Source organism: Heptranchias perlo, chromosome 3, assembly GCF_035084215.1.
Source record: "Heptranchias perlo isolate sHepPer1 chromosome 3, sHepPer1.hap1, whole genome shotgun sequence".
Lineage (NCBI taxonomy): Eukaryota > Metazoa > Chordata > Chondrichthyes > Hexanchiformes > Hexanchidae > Heptranchias > Heptranchias perlo.
In genome coordinates, this window is record NC_090327.1 from 95,111,203 (window position 1) to 95,125,780 (window position 14,578).

Sequence of the window (14,578 nt, forward strand, 5' to 3'; positions counted from 1 at the left end):
AAGTTCTTTGTATTGATTTTGATATCCCTTGCAAGTTTCTTTTCATACTCTCTTTTTGTAGCCCTTACTATCTGTTTTGTGACCCTTTATCTTTCCCATTCGTCAGGATCTGTGCCATTTTTTGTCTTTTTGTATGCCCTTTCCTTATGTCTTATACTGTCCCTTGCTTCTTTAGTTGTCCATGGCTGTTTTTTTTGGCAAGTAGAGTTCTTGCCCCTCAGGGGTATAAACCAGTTCTGTATCGCGTTAAATGTTTCTTCAAACATTTCCCACTGATCATCAGTCGTTTTACCCATTAACAGATTTGCCCAGTTTACTGTGGACAGTCTCTGCCTCATCTCATTGAAGTTGGCCTTACCCAAGTCTAGAATCTTAGCAGCTGATTCACTTTTTTCCCTTTCAAACACTACACTGAACTCGATCATGTTATGATCGCTATTGGATAGATGTTCACGCACAGTTAAGCTGTTAACTAAATCTGGTTCATTACTCAATACTAAATCTAGTATGGTTTGCCCCCTTGTTGCCTCTAGGACATACTGCTGTAGAAAACTATCCCGGGACACACTCTAGAAACTCACTACCTTTCTGACAGTTGCTAATCTGCTTTTCCCAATCTTTGTGAGGGTTAAAGTCCCCCATTAAGACCGCTATGCCTTTCTTACACGCTTGTCTAATCTCTGCATTTATACAATCCAGCACTTCAGAGCTGCTGCCAGGGGTCCTATAATTAACTCCCACTATAGTCTTAGATCCTTTCCTATTTCTCAATTCAACCCATAAGGTCTCTGTTGGCTGCTTACCTCTCGTTATATCCTCCTTTATCATTGAAGTGATTTCATCTCCAATCACTAAGGCTACTCCTCCCCCTCTTCCATTTTCCCCATCTCTCCTGTAGACCTTATAACCCGGTATATTTGGTTCCCAATCCTGACCATCCTGCACCCATGTCTCAGTAATAGCTATCATGTCATACCCTCCAATTTGAATTTGAACCTGTAATTCATTTAATTTATTCCTTATACTCCGTGCATTTGTACATAGAACTCTTAGTTGGGCCACACACCCTAGTCTGACCTTCAGCTTTGATGCTGGGTTAATCGCCTTACGCCTTCTAGTTTTCACTTTATCTGTAGTGCCTGAAGTACACTTTCTTTCTGCTGCTCTACGCTTTTCCCTTTCACTTGTTCTTGAACAACTGTTTGTACTATTTGTATTGTAAATTTCCCCTGGGACTTCCCCTCTCTTGCTGCTCTCAACTTTACTCCCTTCTGACTCCCCGCTCAGGTTCCCATCCACCTGCCACTATAATTTAAACCTTACCCAACAGCACTAGCAAACACCCCCGCGAGGACATTGGTCCCGGTTCTGCTCGGATGTAACCCGTCCCACTTGTACAGGTCCCACCTTCCCCAGAACCGGTCTCAATGTCCCAGGAATCTAAATCCTTCCCTCCGACACCATCCCTGCAGCCACGCATTCATCCGGTCTATTCTCCTCTTCCGATACTCACTAGCACGTGGCACTGGTAGTAATCCTAAGATCACTACCTTTGAGGTCCTGCTTTTCAATTTATCTCCTAACTCCTTAAATTCACCAGTAGATTTGTTAAGCATGATTTCCCTTTCATAAACCCATTCTGACTTTGTCCAATCCCATTAATGCCTTCCAAGTGTTCTGTTAACACATCCTTTATAATAGACTCGAGCAGTTTCCCCACTACTGAAGTTAGGCTAACTGGTCTATAATTCTCTGTTTTTTCTCTTCCTCCTTTTTTAAATAGTGGGGTTACATTTGCCACCCTCCAATCTGTAGGAACTGTTCCAGAGTCTATAGAATTTTGGAAGATGATCACCAATGCATCCACTATTTCCAGGGCCACTTCCTTTCGTACTCTAGGATGTAGGTTATCAGGGCCTGGGGATTTCTCAGCCTTTAGCCCCATTAATTTCCCTAGCACAGCAGCAGAATTGTATTCTAGCACAATTTGTAACCTCATGGCCCGGCATATTCTTCACTCTACCATTACCAAGCCAGGGGATCAACCCTGGTTCAATGAGGAGTGTAGAAGAGCAGCACCAGGCGTACCTAAAAATGAGATGCCAATCTGGTGAAGCTGCAACTCAGGACTACATGCACGCTAAACAGCGGAAGCAACATGCTATAGACAGAGCTAAGCGATTCCACAACCAACGGATCAGATCAAAGCTCTGCAGTCCTGCCACATCCAGTCGTGAATGGTGGTGGACAATAAACCAGCTAACGGGAGGAGGAGGGCCTGCAAACATCCCCATCCTCAATGATGGCGGAATCCAGCACGTGAGTGAGAAAGACAAGGCTGAAGCGTTTGCAACCATCTTCAACCAGAAGTGCCGAGTAGATGATCCATCTCGGCTTCCTCCCAATATCCCCACCATCACAGAAGCCAGTCTTCAGCCAATTCCATTCACTCCATGTGATATCAAGAAACGGCTGAGTGCACTGGATACACCAAAGGCTATGGGCCCCGACAACATCCTGGCTGTAGTGCTGAAGACTTGTGCTCCAGAACTTGCCGCGCCTCTAGCCAAGCTGTTCCAGTACAGCTACAACACTGGCATCTACCCGACAATGTGGAAAATTGCCCAGGTATGTCCTGTCCACAAAAAGCAGGACAAATCCAATCTGGCCAATTACCGCCCCATCAGTCTACTCTCGATCGTCAGCAAAGTGATGGAAGGTGTCGTCGATAGTGCTATCAAGTGGCACTTACTCACCAATAACTTGCTCACCGATGCTCAGTTTGGGTTCCGCCAGGACCACTCGGCGCCAGACCTCATTACAGCCTTGGTCCAAACATGGACAAAAGAGCTGAATTCCAGAGGTGAGGTGAGAGTGACTGCTCTTGACATCAAGGCAGCATTTGACCGAGTGTGGCACCAAGGAGCCCTAGTAAAATTGAAGTCAATGGGAATCGGGGGGAAAACTCTCCAGTGGCTGAAGTCATACCTAGCACAAAGGAAGATGGTAGTGATTGTTGGAGGCCAATCATCTCAGCCCCAGGGCATTGCTGCAGGAGTTCCTCAGGGCAGTGTCCTAGGCCCAACCATCTTCAGTTGCTTCATCAATGACCTTCCCTCCATCATAAGGTCAGAAATGGGGATGTTCGCTGATAATTGCACAGTGTTTAGTTCCATTCGCAACCCCTCAGATAGCGAAGCAGTCCGAGCCCGCATGCAGCAAGACCTGGACAACATCCAGGCTTGGGCTCATAAGTGGCAAGTAACATTCGCGCCAGACAAGTGCCAGGCAATGACCGTCTCCAACGAGAGGGTCTAACCACCTCCCCTTGACATTCAACAGCATTAGCATCGCCGAATCCCCCACCATCAACATCCTGGGGGCCACCATTGACCAGAAACTTAACTGGACCAGCCATATAAATACCGTGGCTGCAAGAGCAGGTCAGAGGCTGGGTATTCTGTGGCGAGTGACTCACCTCCTGACTCCCCAAAGCCGTTCCACCATCTACAAGGCACAAGTCAGGAGTGTGATGGAATACTCTCCACTTGCCTGGATGAGTGCAGCTCCAACAACACTCAAGAAGCTCAACACCATCCAGGACAAAGCAGCCCGCTTGATTGGCACCCCATCCACCACCCTAAACATTCACTCCCTTCACCACCGGCGCACTGTGGCTACAGTGTGTACCATCCTCAGGATGCACTGCAGCAACTCGCCAAGGCTTCTTCGACAGCACCTCCCAAACCCACGACCTCTACCACCTAGAAGGACAAGAGCAGCAGGCACATGGGAACAACACCACCTGCACGTTCCCCTCCAAGTCACACACCATCCCGACTTGGAAATATATCGCTGTTCCTTCATCGTCGCTGGGTCAAAATCCTGGAACTCCCTTCTTAACAGCACTGTGGGAGCACCTTCACCACACAGACTACAGCGGTTCAAGAAGGCGGCTCACCACCACCTTCAAGGGCAATTAGGGATGGGCAATAAATGCCGGCCTCGCCACTGACACCCACATGCCATGAACGAATAAAAAAAACCCTAAATAATAACTTTCTTAAGAGTGGAGGAAGAGATTAGCGGGGAATATACATACATCTTTAAAGGTGTGAGTGCAGATTGAAAAGGCCATAAAGGTAAATGTCATTTTGGCTTTTATACATTGAGGCATTGCATACAAAATGTTTTCACAGAGTAAATAGTGAAAGATTATTTCCACTAATTAGCAAGTTGTTAACAGAGGCATAAACTCAGGATTTTCACTGGCTGAATGAAGGGGGAAGTCAGAAAAAATATTTCACTGTGGGTTATTAAAACATGAAATCCTTCATTACAAGCAGCTAATGAAGCAAAGATTATATCATTTAAAAGAGAAGTAGATAAGTATTTGAAAAGGAATAGAGATGGAGAAAAGACAGAGAAATGGGATTACAGGAGATAGCTTTAGTTGAACAGCTTTAACCTGCATAAGTGTGATGGGCTGAGCGGCCTCCCTCTGCGCTGTAAATTCTACAATTCTATTAATACTGCCATGCATCAGGAACATGAAAAGTAGACAGTGTATTTGGACTGACAACTGCTGTTGAAATAAAACACAAAACTGAAGTAAGGCAAATGAAGGGGGTATTGACCACACATATCACCACTCTATGGCAATGTGCCATAGAAAAAAAAGACTTGCACTTATATAGCGTCTTTCACGATCTCAGGACATCCCAAAGCCCTTCACAGCTAATTAATTACTTTTTGAAGTGTAGTCACTGTTGTAATGTAGGAAACACAGCAGCTAATTTGAGCACAGCAAGGTCCCACAAATAGCAATGCGATAGTGACCAGATGATCAGTTATTAGTGATGTTGGTTGAGGAATAAATATTGGCCAGGACACCAGAAAGAACTCCCACTGCTCTTCTTCTAAATAGTGCCATGGGATCTTTTATGTCCACCTGAGAGCGCATACAGTTTAACGTTTCATCCGAAAGATGGCACCTTTGACAGTGCAGCACTCCCTCAGTAATGCACTGGAGTGTCAGCCTAGATTTTGTGCTCAAGTCGCTGGAGTAGGAATTGAACCCACAACCTTCTGTCTTAGAGATGACAGCGTTACCAACTGAGCCACGGCTCTCACATTGGTGAAACATATGCTTAGTAACCCAATCCACAGAATTCACAATCGCATTTGCATTTCAATGTGAAAATGTCAAGCATAGGGTCTCCCCCCACCTTTCTGATCATAGCTGGTCTGTGACACAGGGATAAAAATAAAGCTTGTTCATCTTCACAAAACAGACAAACACATAGGAGCTATTTCAAAGCTATAATCTAATCTTGGGGTTTAAATCAGTTATAAGTTGCTCAAGCTGCACTTTAAGTTAAATAATTAAATACTGACATGTAATTATTTCCGGGTACTCATTATTCTTTACTTAACTGAATTTGACAATTTTTAAATATATGTTCGAGAGGATAAAATAATTTTGTAAAGTATGGTGATCTGAAATACTGTTGCCACAACACCTGAGGTGTGCAATAGCCTTTGTGTTATTCTTTTAAGCTGCTAAGGACTCTTCAGATAATCCCATCATGTAAGGATAAAAAGTAGAAAATATCCAGACTGTCTGGTGTATCCAAAATATTTTGTATAAAAGAAAAAACAATGGATACAAAGCATAACTTGAATTTTCACTAAGTCACTACTGCTGAACCCTAACATTCAGGAACAAGACTCCCACTCACTTGACATGCTGTCTATTTGGATTTGTAAATATTAATTAAGTAGTACCTGACAGTAATTGTATTTCTGTAGCTTGGAAGTAGCTTCTCCATATTTAGAAATTTGGTGATCTCCTCCAGAATTAGTCGAATGTCAGGATTTAGGTTATCCAACGTTCGAACCTCATTATTGATGCTAATTGCAGGTGTCACTGAGTTTGCAAGTGCATCTATAAGTTCAGCACGATAGTAGTTGTCTGAAAACTAAGAGAAAAGAATCTTTTTTAAAAAAAAATTATTAAAATAAACCAGATGAAAAGGACAGAGTACCACAATCAAAGGGCTTTGTTTAGTGTCCAGGATCCAGGTGGTTTTTAAATTGAACACATCTGGACTTCAAAATAAACTTGGGGGATATTTGAGTTTTTCTCATCTTTTATCTAAATTACATTTCTCAGAAACACAATAGTAAGTACAGCTGAGGTTTAAGAATTTTCTTTCAGTCATAATCTTAGAATCCTAAAACTACAAAGATATGAAAAGAAAGCTCTGGTGATGCATTACCTTGTTCTTCCTGTTGTCATTATATTTAATTAGGTCCAAAATAAAGGCCAATACTTCCTTGGGACACTGGTTATGGACATCCCGCAGCAACGCCATAGCAACAGGCATAGTCTGCGAAATAGGTGACATTAGTTAACTTTCATAAATGTATAATTTTCTAAAATCTCACCAATTACTAGTCTTGGAAACTATTTGCTGCTATAGTCATTAACTATAATTGAGTATGCAATTTCATTTTTGTTTAAGATAATGATGAATGTGGTTAGAAAAATGAAATTAACTTTAATGCTACAAAAAAACTGCCATAGAGTGGACTTGACGTAGTATATCCCAACACAACTTCCATATCAGTTAGTGATCTGAAGGAGGGGATTCTTCAGAGAAAAGAAACTGCATTTAGATAGCATCTTTCACGCCCTCAGTTCCACAGCCAATGAATTACTTTTGAAGTGTAGTCACTCTTGTTATGTAGGCAAACGGGACAGCCAAATTGCACACAAGGTCCCACAAACCGAAAGTGACTGATCTGTTTTGGTGGTATTGCCTGATGGATTAATGGTGGCCAAAATACAGAGAAATTCCACTACTCTTTTTCAAATAGTGTTTTGGTATCTTCATGCAACCTGAACAGGAAAATGGTGCCTTGCTTTAACATATCATCCATAAGGTAGCATCTCAGACAATGCAGCACTTCCTCAGTAAAGTGTCAGCCTAGATTATGTGCTCAAGTTCTGGAGTGGGGCTTGAACTCAACCTTCATACTCAGAAGCAAAACATGCTACCATTGAGCCAAGCTGACACTTTTATTTAGGTAGGCTTTCCCCACATGGAAGGAAGCAGGGTGCAGGGGGGTAGCAAAGCAGAAAAATATACCAAGGAATGTCATTATGCTGTTCCATAGCTTCTAGAAGCAAATTATGGTTCAGAATTGGCAAAAAATAGGAGCAGATTGACTGGTAAAAGGTGGCCAAAGGAGCGAAAAATGTAAAAGAAAATTATCGGCTTTAAAAGGTTTTCCCCGTACAATGCAAAATAGTACTGCGTTGGGAGAACTGCCAAAAACAAAGTTGTTATTCAAAATGAAACAAGACTGTAGTAAACTAAAAGTTACAATGACTGAATAGTCCAAGACAGAATTTGACAGACAGAAAGAAAGATGAGATGTCTGCAGACAAAGACTTCACCGTGGAATGTTATTGGTGATGCTTTATTTAATGAGAAGTATCCCTGCTACTGCTTCACTAACCAAACTCAGGTAGCTTAATTGCTTTCACAATTGTGGCAATATTATGAAAAGTTTTACCTTCTGTAGAAAGTAGCTTTGAAAGTTCATGAAATTGTTGGTCTTAACAATATTTGAACAACTCTTGCAGCAGAACATTCGAGTAAAGAGTGACTTCATGGCTGGAGGGCCTGTCCAAGTGCTCACCATGGCATTTGCAATCTGAAGGAACAATTCCAGACACAATGTACATTTCAAGTTTAAAGAGATAGCATACATGAGATATACTCAACGAGCTAATGAGATTACAACACATCTGTTTCTGAAAAGTGGGATGGGTTCCACCATCCCACTTGCTGAAAACCAGACTGATTGTCTCTGCATAATGGATTTGTTCACGTGGCTGAATTCTGCCTCTGTTGAAGCCAGCCACTGCTTTGATTCATGTTCCTGTGACGTGCTACTCAGGCAGACCTGTAGAATTTCTCTGATAGTTCTCTATCTGCAAGGTATTGAAGGAAAGAGCCAGGAGCATAGTGGCCCCCAGGCAATATTTTTCCTTTCCTGCCAACTGTGGGATGATACAAATATTCTAGTTTCTTATGGAAATTGCTTAGAAGAAGAATTTATTGTTTTGAAGCAAACCCCCAAAAAATGATTAGGTAATAAGTTTTAGGCATTAAGTTAATCAAAGTAGAAGATATAGAATTCAATAATATTTTCAGAAATATCAAACAATCATAGCATTAAACATACTATAGCATTCCTAGTGTGAAAGATAGAAAAGTACTTGGATGTATGTAATGTCTTGCGCAGCTTCGGGACATCTCAAAACACTTCACAGGCAATGAAGTACTTTTGAAGTCATTGTTATGATGTAGGGAATTTAGTGTGATATAACTGATTGAAGAAATACTTAGAGAAACACGGCAACCAATTTGCACACAGTAAGGTTCCAGAAACAGCAATGAGATGAATGGCCAGATAATCTGTTTTAGTGACGTTGGTTGATAGATAAATAAATATTGGCCGGGACAGTGGGAGAACTCCCCAACTCTTCTGCGAAAAGTGCCATGGAATCTTTTATATCCATTCAAGGGACAGAAGGGGCCTCAGTTTAATGTCTACTTCAAAAGACGGCACCTTTGACTGTGCAGCACCCCCTCAGTACTGCCCTGAAGAGTTAGCCTGGATTATGTGCTCAAGTTTCTGGAGTGGGGTTTGAACTTCTTCTGGCGGGAATGCTACCACTGAGTAAAACAAACATTAAAAAACGGATTATTATTAAATAATCAGTGAAAACAAACCCAGTTGCGTAACATCCTGAACCAAGTCTACCAGGTCTTTAGGAAAAAAGCAACGGGGTAAATCCTATGTACTTTTCAGGTTCCAACAAGTCTCAATAAATCACACTGCTCAACCACACAGTTACAGAATTCCATCACAGTTCACCTTTGCTAGGCGGAAGCAGGCTTGCATTCTGACTTTGTAAAAGCACTGTTCTTGTTCCAGGATATCTGTTAGTGCTAGCCGAGATGCTGGAGTAGGAAACTTCTCTAAAGCATGAATTGATTCTTCCTGTGCAACCACATCCCTCTCATAGCGGAGCTGGTACTGCCACATGAAATCCGCCTGCTCAAATTCCACCTTTCTCAAAACAGACATGTCTGGATCTATCCTTATCCACAGTAATGGAGAATCAGCACTATAAAAACATAAATGAACTATTTGTTTTAATATGATTTACTCAGCCATAAGGTAAAATGGCAAAATTGTTTGTTAAATGATTTTCCCAAACAAAAGATGCTAGTGAAAGTTAGCAGTTCCATTGTTAAAAATTACTTTAGCGGATAGAAAAAGACCTACTCCATTGCAGAAAGATCCATGTCCACTTCTTCCCCATTCAACAGTGGGATCTTCTTTTTCTTATTTCTAAATGGGGAGAATAATGACTTCCACTTAAAATAATGACCAGATTAGTGCTAAGAAGTAATTGTAAATTATATACTTGAAAATCATTTTCCTTTCAAACATCCCCCATGTATACACACTCAAAAACAATGATTTTTATTTACCAAGATGTGTCAATATCATTTTAAAATCATCTGATTAGGATTGTAGTTGTCGCTGTGTGGACCTCTTAGTGACAATTAACTGCTATGTGCCACAGCTTAAAAATTACTTTGAGGACTGCAGTACCATTTGTTCATCATGTAAAATAATTCAAGAATTTTAAATTTTGTTTGACATTGCACATGCACATATTTTGTTTACATCATATTCTATAATAGTTAGATTCTGTAACTTATTTTGGAAAACAAAATATACCCCGGGTATGATAATGTTCCTCATTCTTTGAATCCAGTTCAATTTATATATACAAATTAATACATCAACACGAGAATAAAAATACTGGGACACTGTCCTATTAGGAATTTGACTGCACACAGGATCTATTTTGGTCACGTAGTCTTTCTCCCAACTTGAAATCTAGAATTCTTTCCCCCAAAAGGATATGGATGCTAGGACAATTGGAGCTTTCAAGACTGAGATCGATAGATTTTGTTAGGTAAGGGTATCAAGGAATATAGAGCTAAGGAGGGTAAATGGAGTTGAGGAACAGATCAGCCATAATCTATTTGAATGACGGAGCAGATTCGAGGGGCTGAAATGCTCTTGTAATTGTGCAACATCTATCTAGAAAATGCAAATATCTATGTGTTTACTTGTCACTGGAAAGAATCTACAGCAAGATATGAAATCTTGAAACCAAGCACCGTTATTGACTGAACTGAGAATGAGTTGACCTGATCAATGCAGGCCTTCATCAACCATGAAAACAAAATTTTGAGACAGAAAGTTGATGTTGATAACTTCACTAAGTTGCAAACCCAACTAAACTTCAATTTTTTAGTCTTAGTTTTACAACCTATTAAAAACTACTAACATGCACATTTGAAATGACTAGTAAGATGATACTGTGAAAGATTAACGTTTTTCTTTATGCGCTGACAATAGGAGGAAAGACACTAAGGCATTCTAACACAATGAGGCCGTACATACATCAGTGATGGAACTGATCACATGCCAAATAACTGAATAGTGCCAAACTCTTAAAGGGATTCTGTCCTAGTGTTCACTATTCAGAAGGCAAATTAGGCTGGTGGCATGGGCGGACACATGGCAGATGAGATTTAATGCAGATAAATGCGAAGTGATACATTTTGGTAGGAAGAACGAAGAGAGACAATATAAACTAGAGGGCACAACTCTAAATGGGGTACAGGAACAGAGAGATCCGGGGGTATACGTGCACAAATCGTTGAAGGTGGCAGGGCAGGTTGAGAAAGTGGTTAAAAAAGCATTCAGGATCCTTGGCTTTATAAATAGAGGCATGGAGTACAAAAGTATGGAAGTCATGATGAACCTTTATAAAGCACTGGTTCAGCCACAACTGGAGTATCGTGTCCAATTCTGGGCACCGCACTTCAGGAAAGATGTGAAGACCTTAGAAAGGGTGCAGAAGAGATTTACTAGAATGATTCCAGCGATGAGCGACTTCAGTTACGTGGATGAAGTGGAGAAGCTGAGGTTGTTCTCCTTAGAACAGAGATGGTTGCGAGGAGATTTGAAAGAGGTATTCAAAATCATGAACGGTCTCGACAGAGTAGATAGAGAGAAACTGTTCCCATTGGTGGAAGGGTCAAGAACCAGAGGACATAGATTTAAGGTGATTGGCAAAAGAACCAAAGGAACATGAGGAAAATTTTTTTTACACAGCGAGTGGTTAGGATCTGGAATGCACTTCCAGAGGAGGTGGTGGAGGTGGAGGCAGATTCAATCATGGCCTTCAAAAGGGAACTGGATAAGTACTTGAAAGGAAAAATTTGCAGGGCCACGGAGAAAGGTCGGAGGAGCGGGACTAGCTGGATTGCTCTTGCATAGAGCCGGCGCGGACTCAATGGGCCGAAAGGCCTCCTTCCATGCTGTAATCTTTCTATGATTCTATTCTATGTACCCCCACCCTCCGTGTAATGGCCTTGCAACAAGTGAATATTAGAAATAGAAAATAAAGCATCGTAAGTTCATTTTTAAAAATAATTTTATAAAGTTAATTAAAAGAAAAAGATTGCTTCCCTCACCCAAAAACATAGAAATATGCAGAAGGATGTAAAATAAAATGGAGGATTCAGTAACAAGTATCAGTGCATAATCTTTCATTTGTTCCAGAGTGCAAAAGATAATTCACTGGAGAAAAACTGAAAACACCTAATGGCAGTGAGTTAGTACCAGTCTGATTCAGAAAAATTTCAAAAATTCAATAATCAACTTGTGGAACAAACAGAAAGCCACACCACCAGCCATGTTACTGACATTCCTGCACTTGTGCAAAAGACTGTCCTAATCCATTTATTTAGGGATATTTCGACACTCATGAAAGAACTGTCTCAAGGCATTTCTAGTGCAATCGTACAACTTCTTACAAAGTGGCCAAATTTTGGTGACCTCTTTCCTGAAACTGGAAAAGAAAAAAAAAGTTAAGTAGTGTCCATCAATTTGAATTCCATTTTGGTTGGGATAAACTTCTTGAAATCTTATCTTGCAAGACACTCACACCTACCGTCTACTCTTGGAATGGCAGGGAATATCGTGCTTTAGGCTGTTTTCTTCAATTTGTAGAGTGTGGTTAAATGACCCATCCAGTTCCTGTACGGTCACTTTAAGTGGTCCCTGCAAAAGGTTAAGAACTTTGGTAGGATAAGTTATATTAATAAAAAAAACATATGTGCAATTAAAGAACACTTGAGAGTGGTAGGAAGGACAATATTTTCAATATGGAACAGTACCCTCATAAAATTAAATAAAGCTATTGTTTTTAAATTTCCCTGATTTGTGAAGATGTTCCAAATATGCAGTTTTGTGGGGCAGCCTGCTGAACCCACTATGCTTGGTTCTCTTAGAAGACAGCCATCAAACTTGATGTACATATTAGATCTGTCAGACTATGGCTCTGACTGTTTTAGTTGGGAACATGCATCATTTATGCCCCTGCAACGCAGGCTGGACTCCACATAATTCACAAGTTCAGGACTGAACTTTTTAAAATCTCACAGTCGAGTTTATTTGGTCCTTACCACATATTTCTGGGTTCCCAAAGAAGTGTAATCTTGCTTCAGTTCCAACTCCAAGATGTTTCTTTTCCTATTAAACGCGAAGCTGCCGAAGAACTTCACTACACCACTCTGGTCACTACAGCATATAATTAAGGTTTTTTCATGGATTGAACATTGTGACTGAATTTGACTATTTTTATATGAAAACAAGAAAATCTGCAGGAGTTTAATATACCTACTTCTGAATTGATGGCATAGGTTTTACAACTCTCAAAAATTCAGTAGAGCTGAGGGGAGAACCGTGGGTTTGTATTTTGTGGAAGTATCTGGAACAAATAAAATGATTTGTATACTGAAAGGGTAACATTAAAGGACAATCATGCTGTGTAGAACCAAAATTCTGATTATAAATAAACATCAAATTTTGCAGAAGTAATAAGAGAAAAAAAATCTCAAAGGATACACCCACTGCTTTATTAATGGTTGAATATCTTTTCCAGACACATTTGAAATGGATTTCAAAAATCCAGTTGTTGAAAGCAGCATCTGGCTCCACATGTGCGACTGAAACTTCTGCGATGAAGCAGTGCTGGCCAAACTCAACAGTTTGTTGAAGACCTAAAGTAGTGAACAAAGGTCGTTGGACAACAATACAGTATTTTGCAACTACAAAGTTTATAGCACTTGGAAGCTACAAGTTTTAGTAGATAAATACTTAGTTCATTTACCCCAATAGTGATTTCTGCAGACCAATGCATGTTACTTTTTTTTTTAAAAAGGACCCTGAAATTACTCCAATGGACTATCAGCAGATAAATGTTTAACACACACTTCTAAAATAGCAGAGAAAGAAATTTCAGAAGAGGTATTAACTCTTAATATTGAAAAAAAGAGTGGAGAAGGGAATTTCGGTTTAACATTATGCATTCATTCATAACTATCACACAGTGCTATTTAAGGCCATGATTACTTAGCAGATAAAATGTACAATTCAAGATTTAATTTACAATTGTTGCTGTATTTTTTGCTGACTGAAGAAAAGACTTTAGGGCAACTTTGATTGGGGCAGCTGGGGGGGGGGGGGGGCGGTGTGTGGAGAAGAGAGGGAAGGAAGAGAGCCCAATTTGCATTGGACTTTCTGCTACTTTGTTTGTAGAGTCCCCCACTCATGTCTACTGATGCTGGAGTTCAATGTGGGGCAAGTGTGAGGTCATCCACTTTGGATCCGAGAAAGACAAATCAAAATATTTTCTTAATGCTGAGAGACTAGGAGCTGTGGAGGAGCAAAGGGTGCCCTGTGTGCACAAATCACTAAAAGCCACTGTACAGGTAAAGTAATCAAAACAGCTAATGGAATGTTGGCCTTTATCTCAAGGGGACTGGAGTACAAGGGGGAGGAAGTTATGCTTCAGTTGTACAGATCCTTTGTCAGACTGCATCTGGAATACTGCGGTCAGTTTTGGACACCAAACCTCAGGAAATATATACATTGGCCTTGGAAGGGGTGGAGTGCAGATTCACTTATGAGGACAGGTAGCATAAACTTGCCTTGTATTCCCTGGAGTTTAGAAGGTTGAGGGATGATCTAAATAGAGGTATTTAAAATGATTAAGGGATTCAATAAGGTAGATACAGAGAATCGATTTCCTCTAGTGGGAGTATCCAAAACAGGAGGGCATAATCTTAAAATTAGAGTTGGGCTATTCAGGAGTGAAATCTGGAATTATTTTTTTTTCCCACACAAAAGGGTGGTGGCAATCTGGAATTCACTTCCTCAAAAGGCTGTGAATCCTGGGTCAAATTAAATTTAAGACGAGATCAACAGATTTTTGTTGGGTAAAGGTATCAAGGGATATAAAGCAAAAGGTGGGTAAATGGGGTAAAGGTACAGATTAGCCCTGTTATAAGTGAATGGCGGAGGGGCTGAATGGCCTACTCCTGATGCACTGTACTCCTTTTTA

At 40.6% G+C, this 14,578-nt stretch overlaps 1 protein-coding gene across 2 annotated transcripts in view; it reads right to left on the reverse strand.

Moving 5' to 3' along the window:
* The window catches only part of taf2 (TAF2 RNA polymerase II, TATA box binding protein (TBP)-associated factor), a 114,083-nt gene that overhangs the window by 54,589 nt on the left and 44,916 nt on the right, over window positions 1-14,578 (reverse strand). Inside the window, exons 12-20 of one of the 2 annotated variants that reach the window (XM_067980876.1) lie at window positions 13,087-13,235; window positions 12,857-12,943; window positions 12,639-12,753; window positions 12,125-12,234; window positions 9,370-9,435; window positions 8,956-9,208; window positions 7,585-7,725; window positions 6,282-6,392; window positions 5,788-5,981 (exon numbers count right to left, since the gene is read on the reverse strand). In XM_067980876.1, coding sequence (XP_067836977.1) covers window positions 5,788-5,981; window positions 6,282-6,392; window positions 7,585-7,725; window positions 8,956-9,208; window positions 9,370-9,435; window positions 12,125-12,234; window positions 12,639-12,753; window positions 12,857-12,943; window positions 13,087-13,235 — 1,226 coding nt within the window. Of the gene's footprint in view, window positions 1-5,787; window positions 5,982-6,281; window positions 6,393-7,584; window positions 7,726-8,955; window positions 9,209-9,369; window positions 9,436-12,124; window positions 12,235-12,638; window positions 12,754-12,856; window positions 12,944-13,080; window positions 13,236-14,578 lie in introns of both variants that reach the window. The other variant, XM_067980877.1, reaches the window with a different exon arrangement.